Raw genomic sequence first — 16,020 nt, forward strand, 5'->3', positions numbered from 1 at the left:
GACAGCTGAGCATCTGATGATTGGTCAGTAGGTCACAATGTGATGTGGTAAGTTTCTATCAACTAGCGTGTGGGAAAATGGATCACTTAGCAGAAAATAAACAGCGCTAGCTGTAACAAAAAACCCAGTGGGGAAGCGAAAAGAAAGAAAAAGAAGGAAGAGAAAGAAGCTAATTCAATTTTTATAAAAATGTCACTTGAATAAAATCGTATTCGCAGAGGTCAAAACTTCAGCTACACTTGTAGTTTACAAGACACTGCATGCTTGCCAACACATTTCTAGGATTTATTTTATTCTGCTTCATTGTTGGGAGCGGGTAGTGCACTAAATTATCCTTATGATTAACCTCCAGCTGGTACAAAGTCAGGAAAATAAGAATTATTTACATTTATTCTGCTTTACAGCTATAATATGTAAATGTTCAGATTTCAGGTGAGTTGAAGAACGGACATAGTTTATAGCAGTGGGTTGGGCTGATAACTGGGAAAGACAAAGGCAGCACAGCAGGTTCCTTAGCCTGTGTATATTTGACAAAGGTGGTGTAAGATGTGAGTATGTGTGAACCCAAAGGTCAGAAATATGAAAACATTTTGGCATGCACACTCGCTATACATGCAGTACAAAGTCAGCAGAGTGAAGTACTGTATTGTTTGCATTCAATGGCAAAGCTGGATTGTGACAAACAATGGAGCGACAGGCCGAGTCTGCTCTGAAACGTTACAACACGTAATGTTTTCACTCCAGCGCAATGCAAAACTTTCCAGCGGTTTCTCATATTTGCAGCTTTTTGACACACAAAAGGATGTCGGTATCCCGGTCGATTTTAAACACGGATCATGGTTGCATACTTTTCTGTTTTCCTGCTCGTGCCGACATCAAGCACACATGCCTGCTGTCACCTTGTTAATGGTCAAACACTTTTGAAGGGAATTGTCAAGGCTGGAGGGGGAAGCCGTGCTGAGACATGTTGGCAAGAAAGATGGGAAAAGCTGTCGTGAAATGCCACGTAGTTGTTCATACAACTCTCAGCCTTACTTTGTTAGTTTTATTCCAAATTCAGTGACATCATCTTAGAAAACAAAAACAAAAAAATCATAAGAGGGGGGGAAAAATCACAAACAATCAGAACAGTATCAGGAAATTTTATTTAATTATATGTATATAATTCTGTTTCTTTGTTAATCGTTTAATTCATAATACCCATAGAATATACAGACTATAACCCTCAATAACTCATATCTCTTTGACAATCTACTTATATCTTCTTTTAAAATAATTCCTTATAAGATCTTGAAGGGGAAATCAAAGAAGAAAAAAAAAAAACATTTCAGAAGGTTGAAAACACGGCCAATAATAATTATCACGCCCATAAGAGAAATATGGAAGAAAAAAACAGAAATAAAAACATCCTAATAATAAAAAAAGATACAACTTTAACTCCCTTTTATGTAAAAAAAAAAAAAGAAAAAAAAGAAAATACATCAACTCACCAATATAACAACAATAGCAATAATAAGAACAGCCATTTAAAAACAACAATATCTGGAAACAGGCCTCATGACAGACAGGCCGTTAGACTCGTGGTTACCGTGTGAATGTATACGGTGCGCTTAAGTGCAACTTTCCACAAACACACAGATACACTCACACATGCTTGTTTTGCTATACATGTGAGGACCATCACCCCATAGCGTGTTGTGAGGACACCTCCTAGCAAAACCAACCAAAGTCAGTGTGTGTGTGCGTGTGTGTGTGTGAGAGAGTGTGTCAGGTGGATTGTGATCTTCTTGTTTCGTTCCCATGGTTACCCAAGTGAGATGTTTGGTCTGGTGGCAGGTAGTGGGCAGGGGGAAAAAATGGGAAAAAAAGAAAAAGCAAGCAGTGCCCGGCTGGCTTGAGGGCAAATATACATATGTAATGCGTACAAAATATCGGTGCGACTGAGTTGGTGAAAAAGAAACAATAAAAGCACAGGTAACGGCAGGGAGAGTGTCCAAGCTGTGAGGAAACAGTACACACTTTCAAAATACACACACACACATATGCATACACACACGAACAGGAGAAAGAGTCTTGGCTTTATGTTACTGATACACAAACGCTTGTACACAGACATAAATTACTGCAGACAAAAAAAAAAGCACACACACAGCAGGTGAAACTTAAAGCTTAGCGAACAGAGACAGGAAGGGAAAGACCGACCCGGATGACAAACAACAACAACAACAACCTCGATGGGGAGCGAGCGTGGCTTGAAAGACAAAGTGCAGGCGTGCTGATTGAGACGTGTGATGTGAGCGAGTTTCCAGCTTGTATGGCTGCCTGTGACTTGGATTTTCTGAGGAGGGAGGAGGAGGAAAACGGCAGCAGAAAAGTCAGTGATACGGGTTAGACGGTCTTCACCGAAGAACAGAAAGCAGGAGGAGGAAGAGTGAGGAGGAGGGGGAGAAGACAGCCCTTAGAGTAAAGCGTGGTGAGTGTTGGGAGGGTGAACAAAACAGTGAATTTCACCACATGCACCAAAAAGCCCCACACGCAGAGTGCTGGCTATATGGCTTCTGAGAGAAACAGCCTGTGAAGTTAAAAAAAAAAAGTGCTGCGAGAGGGTGAAGCCAGTGAGCGCTCCAGATCTGGGTCTACTCAGCATCACAGGCCTGCCCTGAGAGAGGATCCAGTGCATGTGTTGGTCCATTCTTTATACTGGTCCCAGTGCAACAGGCGAATATTAGTGCAGACTGAGCTGGACCCACACAGGTGGCGCTCCACCAAGCAGCACTTAAGTACAGTCACATCCAGAGCGAAGAGAAGGGTGGGGGGTGGGGGAGACAGAGACGGACAGGAACAATACACATGCCACTGTTAGCTTAGCACAGTTAGCCAGGCAGGCGTCCTCACAAGATCCTTGACCTATAGTGAACACATCACCTCGGCACTTTATCACCCACACTGAAGAAAAAAAACAACATCCAGCATGTTAACAAGTAGCCGGAAAAACACACAGGCTCGGGAGCACAAAAAGAAAACGAGCAGAAAGAAGGGGAAGGAATATATACACAAGCACGAAGTGATGATGGTTGCTTGGCTGTGGTTGGACTATTTTGTTTTTGATGACTCTGTAAGATGTAGAGTTTTCTCAGTAGTCGTAAAAGAGATGCAGTTCTTGTAAAGGGTCACTGAGTTGCGATGAGAGAGAGAGAGATCATGATCTGGAAATACTTGTTGGAAATTGCACTTGCTCTTCTGGAGAGAGGCCACTATGAATTCATTACATTTCTTTAGTTTTGGACCTTCACTGCCCGTTAAGTGCCAGCCTGCATTCACTTTAGACTTCACGCAGTTGTCCTGGTGAAAACGTTAGAAGATATGAACGCAGTACAAAAACAGGGTGGTGGTAGTATGACGAGGCTGATGCTGTCAAACAGGCCCATTTTCCAGAATAGGGGCTCCCTAGAAAATGCTAAATTAAGTGACATTTACGATTCAGGGGGTTTCAGGGCGATGGAGACAAACAGTCAGCTGTATTTGTTACAGGAATGTAATTTACTATGGGAATGTCACTCTGACACTGGATCAGCTATTTGACGTTACCATTTAGTGGAAAGGGGCAAAAATGTACAGTTGTTTGTGAACCAGTGTCTTATATCTGTAAACTCGTGCTATTTGCTGTTTCTACTGATGCTGCAACTTCCAAATAAATAATAATTTCTCAAGTTTCATTTTTCTTATCTTACTGCTAATGTGGGTGCTGTTAAGAAGGATTGACGTAAGAAAAACACAACTTTTCACATGATAAAAGCACCATAAATGTTCTGGAAAATGGGGCTGCTGTGGGCACCACTGTTGTAATATCTGAATCAACACACGATATTTGATTGAATCTGATTTGTTCCAATTATGTAGCGCCTCCCGAATATAACAGACCCTCCACAAATTGAGTTTGGTTTGTCTGCCAGTTGTAGGTAGGGCAAGAAAAATGTGTTTAAAAACTGTAGAATTCAAAATCAACATATATTTCATAGCTGCTTCCCAAACAAGTTCCTTGCATCTCTCTGCCACTTTGGTTAATTTCAGGAATGCATGCATTCATATGAACATCATACACAGGTTTTTTTTGTGTTTTTTTTTTAGAAAAAGAAAAAAAAGAGCGACAACAAAGAAATCTATAAACCTGCCAACATGCCAGTAAAAACATTGAATGTTTGTTTCAAAATCAAGTGTTCAAAAATGACTTGCAAATATAAACCCCAAAACATACAAATACGACTCTGAACTGATCCGAAAACACTCAAACAACGGTGTACAAACGAAAACCTGCGACAAGCACACGTAAAAAGAAAAAAAAAAAAGCTTTTATATTTTCGTATGTACATACACACACCTGATTAGCATCCCCGTTCTTTTAGCCCTCGGTTTTTTTCTGGTTCTAATTTACATGGATCAAGACAAAAGAGTTATGGTGTTGGTTAATACAGTAGTATGAGTTATATGAGGGAGCGCGACTGAGAGAGGAGAGACAAACAGGTGGAGGAGAGCTGAAAAAGAGTTTGATGAAAAGAGGACAGGGGAGGAGAGGGGCAGAGAGCTACTGCAGGAGGGACGTTAAACAGGAAAAATAAATGCGTAATGAGAGGAGTGAAGAGTCCAACATGGACAAAACTGAAACAGTATGAGTACAACAGACACGACCACCCCACCCAACCACAGAAATTAAAGTTAAACTTAGCTCTCTTGCAGTGGAAATGGAAAGATAAGCAGTTAAATGTTCATATTTCTTGTGTTGTTTTTCTCTTTTTGTTGGTTTGTTGAAGATGCAGTTTTCTTTTGTTTTAGCATGTCGTTTGGGTTCTTCTGCTTCCAAGCCTCAGGGTGGCTTTGTCACTCTTTAGGGCTAAAAAGGGGGGAAAAAAAGAAGAAAAAATGCACTTACAAAAATCCAAAAGTAACAAGTTCTGACTTGAATTACTTCCTAAAGACATTTCTTTCAAATTAAGCATTTTTGTAGATTTTGTTAAAATGAAGGATGCAGGAGAACTACAACTTTCCCCTATAGTGTAAAATAATATGATAAAATAGGGCTGTGTGATATGGCGATGTATCATGTGAAAAGAGGAAATGTCCATTGTTTCAAATTATGCTCTATTTTTTATTATGTTGTGATACAAATCACACTCTTCACAGTAATATTTTTTGTCATTTGGAGTCTGTTTTTTTTGCACGTATTGTATTGATAAATAACTCTTCTTGGCTTTTTACTCACAAAGCTTTTATTGCATCTAGAGTACTGTAATGTAACGAGTTTAGTAACTTTCCCACTCTCCACTGCTGTCTGTCTCTCTGTTGTGCTTCATACACACAGTGGGCTCAGAACAAAAACTAAGAAAACAAGACCCTAAGCTGAAAAGAAACTAACAAAGAATAATTTCTCTCTCAATTGAGTTTTTTAAATTACCTGCAAAAAGTGTTTTAATATTTTGACCAAAATGTCAATTTGTATAATAATTATGTAAACTGGGTTTTTTTTATCTGATAACATTACTCAGAAATCACCATTTTTGGAAAAACAGTGTCCAAGAATGATTCTTACATGTTTGTGCGTATCTTCACTGTCCTCTTGTAGCTATGGGACAGTTAACAGGTTCGCCACTGAGGAGGTTTGGGTATGTTTGAATATTGCATGAATGGTTTGTTCTCTGCTGACATCTAGTGGTCACACATCACATCTATCTCTACTCAAAGCTCTTGCAGTTTGAATAAAACAAATGAAATAAAGAATGTGGCTTTCTGCCACAAACTGATACTTTGAAGTTATTTTGCATTTGCTTTCTATTACTAATTAATTTTCCTCATCTGTAAATTCCTGTCATTGCACGACATTCTTATAAACACACTGTCAAACCACCATCAGGCTATCTGACATGAGATCTCAAGTTCAGACTAGAAATATGTTCCAGAACACTGATATGCATGTATTCAGTTTAACTTGTTCATGTACCTGAGTGTCTCAGGAGCCTTGGTAAGTCTCCTGGAAACGAGCCGTTTCCTCGAAGATCAGTTCCTTCAGCTTCTCCTTGGGAAGGTCGTCGAGTTCCATGGAGAAAGTGAAAGGCTCCTCTGCTACTGGCTACACACACACAAACACACATTTTAAAGAAGAGCAATTTCCTTAAAATATCACTGTAAAAAATTAAGTCTTGCAATGTCTAAGTGGTGATACTACTTCGATCGCAGTGTTGCACCATCCCGCACACAATTATTAAACTCATAAGAAATGGAAGTGTCAAAATAAAAACAGCAACAGTGGTGGTTTAGAAAATAAAACGTTAAGGCTGCTGCTTTGTGGCCCAAATGTTGCAGTAAAATGTCCAAAATGTGTTTCAGATATGAAAATAAAAGAAACAGGACAAGTGCAATTTAATGTTAGCTTTGTGTTTCCATATCAAAGCCATGTGAAGCTACAAAATTCAGTGTTTGTGAGTACATGTTGTGAAAAAGTACCACCAAGTAGACCGGTAAACCAGGAAACTTTCATTTTCCACTGTACAGTATCTCAGCTGGGATTCTGTCTATATTTACATAAACTAAGATGTGATTAGTGATTACATTCTTTAACCTCTCTCTCGAGCTTAACCGTGGAAAAAAACTCAACACTAATTGCATTCCAAACACGGTTAAGAGGCTTCCCAGGACTAAGCAGAGAGGCTCACAATTAAATCTTACCTTGTGGTTGAAAACAATGGTGACAACATGCCCACTATATGTTTGAATAACTAAGCTCTTCTGCATCCAACATTTGTGCAAATGTGGTTGACTTGAAGTGTATTTTTGTCTGTTGTGTTTCTTCACTTTCTGCAAATTGTCACCATTCCGAAAAATGTAATTATTCTTTAAACCTGCTCCTTCTCTGGTCTTTATAGTAATTTCTCTGCTGCTTTTCTTCACTAGAAGCAGTGCCGCTTTGGCAGGAGTGACTCAAACCATCTTAAGTTGACCTGTGTGTGTGCGATCGTACCTCATCTGTGGGATCGTAATACTGCTCCAGGTAAGGATGAGCCAAGGCCTCCTCAACGCTGATGCGCTTGATGGGGTTAAAGGTCAACATGCGGCCAAGCAGGTCCAGAGCTGCATTGGATGAATAATGAAAAGCTTCAGTTAGATCAGTAACCAGGTCGTACAGGAACATAACATCAAACTTTATTTATTATTCTGACACTAAACCAAGCACATTAATATTTTTTGAAATCATTCTTCAAAAATATGTCCAAATTATTTGATTCCAGCTTCTCAAATATGAATATTTTCTATAATATTTCCTTTCTCTATGAAACTATATATCTATAAACTGAATATCTTAAGTTGTGTCTGTTGGTCGTGACAAACAACGTCATTTCAGGATGCCATCTTGGGCTTTGGGAAACAGTAATCAACATTTTTTCCCCATTTTGTTACATTTTATAGACTAAACAACTAATCTACTAGTTGAGAAAACAGACAGATTGATCATTGATACAGGGAATAATTTGTTAAAATATATTATATAGATAGATATTAATGTCAGGCTAATTTTGCAGTCTAATATATTACCACTTCAGAGGATGCACTTATGTTATGCATTTTGTAGAGTTGTGTACATTATCTCAAATGTCTCTAACAAGTTTCAAACACACAGAAATCCAACATTTTTTCATAAGATGAATGGTCCTTTACATCTGGTCACCTGTCAATGGTGTCATATCCCCTTTGCGCATACATAAGCATTTTCAGGCTCATAACAGGATAGAGTTTGAATTTTAAAAGGCAGTTACAAGCGACCATATATTGGTGCTACTTTTTCTTTGTCACTGATAAGATAAACGCTTTGTTGCTTGAACTGCCGCTGATTGTGGGTAATTTAGCCTACACCTACGAACCCAGATTAGTCTACAGGTTTAGTTACTTTCATTATATATTTCTTGCTTGATCCCTTGACGTTCCACATTTACAAATGAATAACCTTTTGAGTCTGCCTTGTAGAAGAGCTTCTCCCAGGGGATCTTGGGTTTCTCGGGCAGGGACTGCAGGTAGTTCCTCGCCTTCATGTTGATAATGCAGTTCAGATCCTCTTGAGATGGAGAGCCGAGGACGCCTGCACAGAGGGGAGAATGAGGGGCACTCTCAATATGGCTTCTCATACTGTTAGCATTTTGTAGTAATGAGCGAAAACGTTGTCTCACCCAGTATGTGGTTGAGCTGGTCCAAGTAGTGTTTCCCAGGGAAGATGGGCTTGTTGGACAACATCTCAGCCAGGATGCAGCCCACTGACCAGATGTCGATGGACTTAGAGTAGCCCTAAAGCACGAACACGTAACACATACGGACAGTCAACAAACTGAGAAACTCTGTGTTCTGATACAAAACCCACACCAGCTCAACAAACTAACGCCTACCTTTGAGTTGAGCATGATTTCTGGAGCCCTGTACCAACGTGTAGCCACGTACTCAGTCAAGAAACCTGTGTGGTCGTGCTCAGGGTCAGCTATCCGTGCCAGGCCAAAGTCACAAATCTGAGGACGAAAAAAAGGGTGAAGGGTCAGAAACATCAGTCTGCCAGCTCGTTTTTTTAACTTTAATTGACAACAATTTAAGAAAATTGCCCTTATAGGTACTCTAAATAAAAAAAGTTATACACCACAGCAGACTGTTATGTAATAGCTCGTCTGAAGTCAGGGCCTGTCGGTTTGGCCTGATGAGCTCAAAAAGAGTATAATCTTTAAAGAACAGGGCTCAGTTCAGCTTAGTACTGTACACAATGACAGAGATTGAGAGAAACTCATGGATTAATTTGACCATGTTTTTCTAACTGTCCATTCTCATGTTTTTTTCCTTTTTCTCGCATTTATTTTCTTTGGTCAAAATTAATTTGAAAGAAAATGTGTAAACCAATTGTATTGTGTTGCATTGCACTAAAATAACGCCCACATAGAGTAACATTATTTTAAAGTGTATCTGTGATTATAGCGATTTATATCTTTATATGTTTTTGTCCCAGAGTGGACTATATCAGAGAGCTGCTGCAACATGTGCTGCCTTTGTTCTTCACTCACTCCCACATGATCAACTAATCCAGGGACTGATGTTTAGCGGCTGAGAGTTCACAAGTGTACTCTGAAGCTGTACAAAGCAGCAAAGAGAGCTCCTTTTCACCAAAAGGAAACAACAGCATACGTATGTTTGTGTGTTATTTTTGAATTTGTCTTTAATGGAACTAACTAACCAGAAGTGAAATTGGGGATTGATCACCTCAGCTCACTATTACTTTTAAAATGTGTTGTCAGTTCTCCGATCCTTTTTCATGACTGTACATCACTGATCTGTGTTTAATTCAGCCATTATCTGAACTACTATGCTGTGTACTTAAATTGAATGGTTTCCTGCAATTCCCAGAATGCCTTCCACCAATCCCAAGTAACTTGACTTGGCATAAATTAGTTCCACTTATCTTAATATTTCATAGATCATGGGTCATAAATATTCTTCATCTTCTAGTTATTCAGGTTGGGAATATGAATATCCATGACTGTGGATGTGAAGAAAGAAGCATATTTCTAGTTGAGGAGCACCTGAAGTCCCGCCCCTCACATTCAAAACACTTAACATCCTGTTGCTGTATTGTTTTATGGAAAACGCCTTTAGAAAAAAGCCCTCGCTGTTCGATTCTTATGTAACGATGCCTAACAGACAAGAAATGGTATTGGTTTAGATCCATATTTAAAAGCTCCATTGTAAATTCTACAGGAGTATTTTACTTATGGCTACTTCACATTTGGCCAGTTATCTGCTAAAATAAGATACATACAACAAAAAATGGAATTAAAGAAGAGTACATTTTTTAAAGTCCCAATCATTTTCAGTCCTTTATTTGTGAGTTCTTTACTATGGATTATCTACTGAGTTTGACTCAGTATTTATAATTTAAAAACATCATAGCTTTACAATAAACAGTTCTAATAAGACAAGATATATAAACCTCTATCTGATATCTAGTTATGTAATAGGTTTTAAACAGGGGAGATATTGTCCTTTTTGTGATTTATATGCTATTATAATGGCAGATGTCTATGTTTGATATGGCCACAGTTCCAAAACTTGTGTTGATTGATTTAAACTTTGCCTGTGCAGAACGCTCCTTTTATAACGTTACCTCTACCTCCTCATCGTGATGACGTCAGATTGTTTGAACATGCCCACAAACAGTTGTTGTTGCTAAGATTAAGTATTTGAAAAGTATATATTTTAAGTAAAGAACAAAGAAATATAAGTGAAATCCAACTGCTACCCTTTATGTAGCCTCCCAAGCCACTGGAAGTCGGCCAAGATGCATTTGCTGGGAGTTAACCAATTAGAGTGGGCTCATCGGGAGGGGGGCCTTAAAGAGACAGGAGCTAAAACAGCTGTTTCAGACAGAGGCTAACCTTATAAAAAGGGCCCTCATAGGATAAATAAGGAGTTCTTTGAAACTGTAAATCATGCAAAGATAATTCAGTTTAAAAACTTTTAGAGCTGGAAATGTGCACTATGTCACCTTTAAATAGTAACAACTTGGCTCCATGTGCAGAGTCATAACAAGAAAGGAAGGACTTAGGTCAGTCCATCCCCCGTATCCAACATTTTTGGGATTTTTGGTGTAACTTGCTACTGGTGCCACTTTAAAATAAACTTATGGGTCTTGTGTAGCAAACTAAAAATAAGCATTTGCCTTCAATGCACTGTGGAAGATTTTTAAAATATCCTCTTTAAAATACCAAAAGTTCTCTTTTTTTCTGAAAACGCTGCGGACAAAATACATATTCTACGTGTCACCAGTGATGGTGGTGCGTGTGTCTAGAAGCACAGCTCACCTTGAGGTCACAGGTGGTGTTGATGAGCAGGTTGGAGGGCTTGAGGTCACGGTGCAACACGTTGGCTGAGTGAATGTACTTGAGGCCTCTCAGGATCTGGTAGAGGAAGTAGCATACGTGGTCGTTGCTCAGCCTCTGGCTCTTCAGCAGCTTGTACAGGTCTGTCTCCATCAGAGTCTGCACGATGTAGCTGGGAGTGCGTATGGGTCAAGAAAAACAACAGCAAGGCCGAAAGTATCCACTGACACCAGGAGAAACGTAAGGACTGAATGTTTCTACCTAAATTAACTAGCAACACATTTAGGAGTTAAACCTGCAGTGTGGGACTTTACAAATAAATGAACGTCTCCTACATTCAAGCCCTTGTCAAATGAGTTTACACATTGCTGATAAAGCCTATTGCTGCCAGGAAAATCTCTCTTTATTTCACAGAATACAGAGTTTTTAATCTGGTGTCGGGTTTAACATTCCTGCGCTGACTGGATGAATACATACTGCTCATACTCTGCACACTGGAGACTTCCACTGGCCAAGCTGGCTAACTTCTAGTTAGCGCTCTGCTAACTTGAGCGGGGATAAAAATGTAATCGTGCGGCTCTTCTAGACTTTCCAAAAGTTATTGGACTGAACGGATCCAATTCTGATAGTAAAACAAGTGATTTTGTGGGGGTTGTATGACACCCAATATTTTACAGTTGCAACTGTAGCGACAGAGTAGGCTACGGCGGAGCCTGTGACGTAAGCATGTGTCCACTGTGTTTTTGTAATTGCTCTCACTACCCGAAGGGGGAGACAAAAGTCAGACAGTGCAGCTTTAAAATACATCATATTAAATTTTGTTCACACGATTTGGGATATTAAGAGAGGCAGCGACACATATCATTGGAATCACACTCCGCAGCTGACTGATTCGGCTTACAGCTGTCTGAGCAAAATGATCATCTATCTGATTGTCTGGACTTACATCTTGTAGGAAAAACGGAGACTACAAGAATTAAAATTAGTTGAGTTGGTAAAATGGGTGCAAACAACTGTGGTGCAATAAGTGTGTCCCTCAAATCATAAATCAAATCATCAACTAATGTGACCAAAGCAAATTCTTACTGAAAAATGAAGTTTCTCACTGACACTTAACATTTGGGAGAGCAATGCTCCTACCTGCTGAGCTACGTATACAACTGAAACACTAACTAGCGTCTGTGTCGTCCCTGGATTTGGTCACACCTTCTCTAATCAAGAGACATCGCAAGTCAGCAACTACACACAAAAACAAAGCGGTGCAATGAAGCAGATCAAACAAAACCGCCACAAAAAGCACAAGGACATCTTACATTTTGCTCTCCCTTTTTTCAGTGGACAAAGCAGCTTTTCACAGAAGAACTGTCAGGGCAGCAACTCACTGACCGGCCGTGCCTACAGTGCGACTGGTCACTACTGTCACTGCTGCTGTGTGGAAGGACTGACATGAATGATAACAGCAGACAAGCTGAATCAAATCTGAACCAAATGATCCAATTTAAAGGGTGTTGGATAAATATAATTAGCAGGGTAAAGCTGAAATTACATAAACACGCTTCATCTATGCCTTCATATCACTGAGTATTTGGTACATTTTAAACTCTGAAATATTGTAACATATACAAAACATCCATGACATGATGCTTGTGATGTACAAACCGTTATTCAAAATAATTACCAGCAACACAAGAAGCTCAAACCAATCCAACTTTATACTTCATTTATAGCCTACATTTAGTTTGCAAACATTTGTCTAACTATAAATATCAACTGTACCTGTGAATTTATGGCCTAATCTAACTTGAAGCTGTTTATTTGTTTGGTTTGATCTCACCATGCATCACAATCATTTATGACAATAAAACAATAAAAGTGCTGTAACACAATAAAAGTGTTGTCATGGGAGCATTCTCAAAGCTACACAATTAAAATGAAAAAACAAAGTGCTACAGTTAAGGACCGCTACAGTTAAGTCACTGCACACTAATTTGTTACTGACCACTGAATGTTAAAATTAACAAGTTTAAAGTGACACTTTAGTAAGTTAACCACTAAAAACGCGGCTTGGTGATATTTCAGTGCTTTTTTTAAAATGACTTGACTGATTTGAAAGAAAATTAGGCAGCAGCGACTGCGGTGTGTTGCATCTGTTCAGAAGTAGTAACATGACGTGACGGAGGAGTGAAATGCTTTCAACTGTCAAAGACTAAGCGCAGAACACAATTTCTAAATTAAATTAAATCAAACCGGGCGGCACATGCATGAACACGGACAAATGCAGTGAGACTCTTGCTTTAACGTACAAAAGGATACACATCCCTCATGTTGTCAATGTGTCGTGCCCTGAGAATGTCGTTGATGCCGATGATATTCTCATGGTGGAAACGCAGCAGGATCTTGATTTCCCTCAGCGTGCGCTGGCAGTACGTCTGATGCTCAAACGGGCTGATTTTCTTGATGGCTACGCGCTGGCTTGTCACGTTGTCCATAGCAGAGCTGGATAGGGAGGATGTGGAAAGAAGAAGAACACGTCTCATATTACACACTGCACAGCTCGCACATAATGATGGTATCAGAAACTGGGCTGATAATAGGATCTAAAAGGGCGTTGCAGCAGGTCTGCACATGTGACACATGTCTTTCTGCCGTGATATGAAGTGAAGTACTGTAGGTGTAGGCCTCAGTGTAGGTGCAGTTTCAGTGTGGTGTAGGTGGAGAGTAGATGGAGACCAGGCAGTGCTGAGAAAAGATCTGGATGTTTTTTTTCTTGAAATTTGGAGATTATTGTTAATTCCTCTGTAAATTTGGGGCCCTAATTTTATTAAAAAAAACCTATCATTTACTCAACCAAAAAGACATTCACCCTCAACAGGAACAACAGTTACACCACATCTTACCTATTGTTAAAAGCATTATATCTTATTACTAAACACAGTTCACATGTATCTTCTCTATTGGCTGAAATAATGTGACGTGAACAAACAGCACTGATTAAAACTGCAACAAAACATCCGCACACCTAAATCACTGATGATGGTGGAAATCGTGCCATTAATACGTTGTCTTTCACTGTGGGTGTAGGCAATGTTTACAAACACCAAATGCTGCAACAGTGGAGTCACATGACCACGATGACACAAACACAACAGCACTATGCTGTCACACTCCTGTTTAGGGGATGACAGTGAACTACACTGTGGTGTGGGCCCAGCTCTCCTGCTAACATCCACTTTGCACTGTCACATCTGATTTTGTTCACGGTTCAGCCTCGATAGCGATGACTTGGCATCGATATCAAGTGCAACAGGGTTGCCCAACGTGCTCACACAAGGCTGTAGATCACATAACAGCGATAACACGAGGAAAGGCCTCGCTACAATTGCCAAATCCCACTTGCATCTTTTGCAGCAGCCTTTTTGCTGCAGGCTGAATATTTAGCAGTAAGACTTCAAGTAGAGATTATTGTGATTGGCTGATGCCGGACGTATAAACCGGCTGTAGTTGTAACTTGTAACTAACATCTGCGGTCTAATGCAGTTTGCAAAAGATTTCTCAACGGATAGCAAACTACGTCCTGCGCAATCACTCCCGATCTTGTTTCCTGTTAAAGCTCATAGCCACGCCTGTAGCTAAAATAAGTCTGCTAACCTGCTAACCACAGGATTGACTGCTTTAATGTCTCAATGTTGGATATTTATAGTAAAAACACACATCATGACTGAGCTGGCGTATACAGGCTTGTAGAATACAGCAGCTACAGTGTTCTGTCTCCGAGTATTTATGAAAAAGGACAGCTTTTAGTAAGCTAGCACTCTGATTTAACGTCAGGCTACAGCAGCCGAGCAGCGACGACCACTCACCAAACCATTCCGTACGCCCCCTCCCCGATGTACGATAGGTTCGTGTAGCGGGGGCCCACGTCAAAGATCTGGCCCTTCACGGACTCGGCCGGTGTCTTGGCCCCCGCAGCCCCGGGCGCTCCTTCGGTGCCCGTCGGCCCGGCAGCAGCAGCGCTGTTGGAGCCTGCGGCCCCGGCCGCCGCGGTGCTGCTCGTATCCGCCATCCTTCCTCTCCGAAGCGTCCCGCTCTGTCTCACTGGTTCACCGGAGCTCCGCTGCTGTTCGCTGCGCCGTCTCTAGTCCGTCCGAGGCTTTCAACGAGCGGATTGTTTGATAGTCGGAGCAGAGCGACTCGATCACGGCCCTCTCTGCTGCCCGAGTGGTAATGGATTTCGTGCGCGCGCACGGATTTGGTCTCAGCACCGAGCGTAAATGCGCGTGCCAAACCACAGTAATACAGGTGCGTTAGAAATGCTCACTAGGGTGACTTGTGTGGGCGGGGTCACAACAGTTGGCTACAGTTCAACTCTGAGAATTTTCCATTATATCAGTCCCTCCAGGAAATAGTGATTTTTGCAGTCGCAGTATTTAACACACAATCAAGAAATAACAGCAATAATTGTGAGAACTTGTCATTTTGGTTAAATTATCGCAATTTTTCCACAAAAAAAGAACAAATCAACAGATCACTGGTGATTTGAACCTATTGCAGGATTTTGTGTTATGGTAACTTGGCTCATCACGCCTAGCTGCAGACAAAATGGCGGAAATGGAGGCAGAAATCTTGGACCTCTGCAGATGACAGGAAATCACGTGAACTCGGTAGTGGAAGTTGGTCTTCTTAAAAAAGTTTATACATTAGGAATATACACACAAAAATGTGTTAAAAGCACAGATTTTAAAATGGGCCACTATCATAAAAAGTTAATTCAATACATCTTTAAAAAGTCTTTTAAATGTTTTATAAAATCACATTTATTTATTAAACTATTTATTAAACAATGTGAATAGGCTATGTCTGACTGTAAGACATAGCCGTGAGCCACCACATTTATGGCATCCTCTGTTGAAACTTTTAATAATAATTTATTATAATAATTTATTTAAATTAAATCAATTAAATTACCACTTAAATATAGTTGTGTCTGTGATTTGTAGTATGTTTTATTAAAGGCAGTGATCGCATATGACTTTTCATATGACTGGTTCTTGGTAGTGTTTTGTTTTTTGTTTTTTTTAATCCTTGCAATTTTTCCCAATTCATGCAATTTTACTGCAAAAAGAGCACA

The 16,020-nt window shown here is 40.0% G+C and overlaps 1 protein-coding gene across 1 annotated transcript; it reads right to left on the reverse strand.

The window, feature by feature from the left end:
* Window positions 1–1,126: 1,126 nt before the first annotated feature.
* Window positions 1,127–15,130, reverse strand: mapk3 (mitogen-activated protein kinase 3). Its single transcript, XM_062437918.1, has 9 exons — window positions 14,753–15,130; window positions 13,206–13,388; window positions 10,875–11,064; window positions 8,424–8,540; window positions 8,211–8,325; window positions 7,991–8,122; window positions 7,010–7,119; window positions 5,993–6,121; window positions 1,127–4,888 (listed from the first exon to the last, which is right to left on the reverse strand). Exons 1-8 carry the CDS (start codon window positions 14,953–14,955, stop codon window positions 6,002–6,004), a joined length of 1,170 nt encoding a protein of 389 aa, XP_062293902.1. The 5' UTR covers window positions 14,956–15,130; the 3' UTR covers window positions 1,127–4,888; window positions 5,993–6,001.
* Window positions 15,131–16,020: the final 890 nt, after the last annotated feature.

This window comes from Scomber scombrus, chromosome 18, assembly GCF_963691925.1.
Source record: "Scomber scombrus chromosome 18, fScoSco1.1, whole genome shotgun sequence".
NCBI lineage: Eukaryota > Metazoa > Chordata > Actinopteri > Scombriformes > Scombridae > Scomber > Scomber scombrus.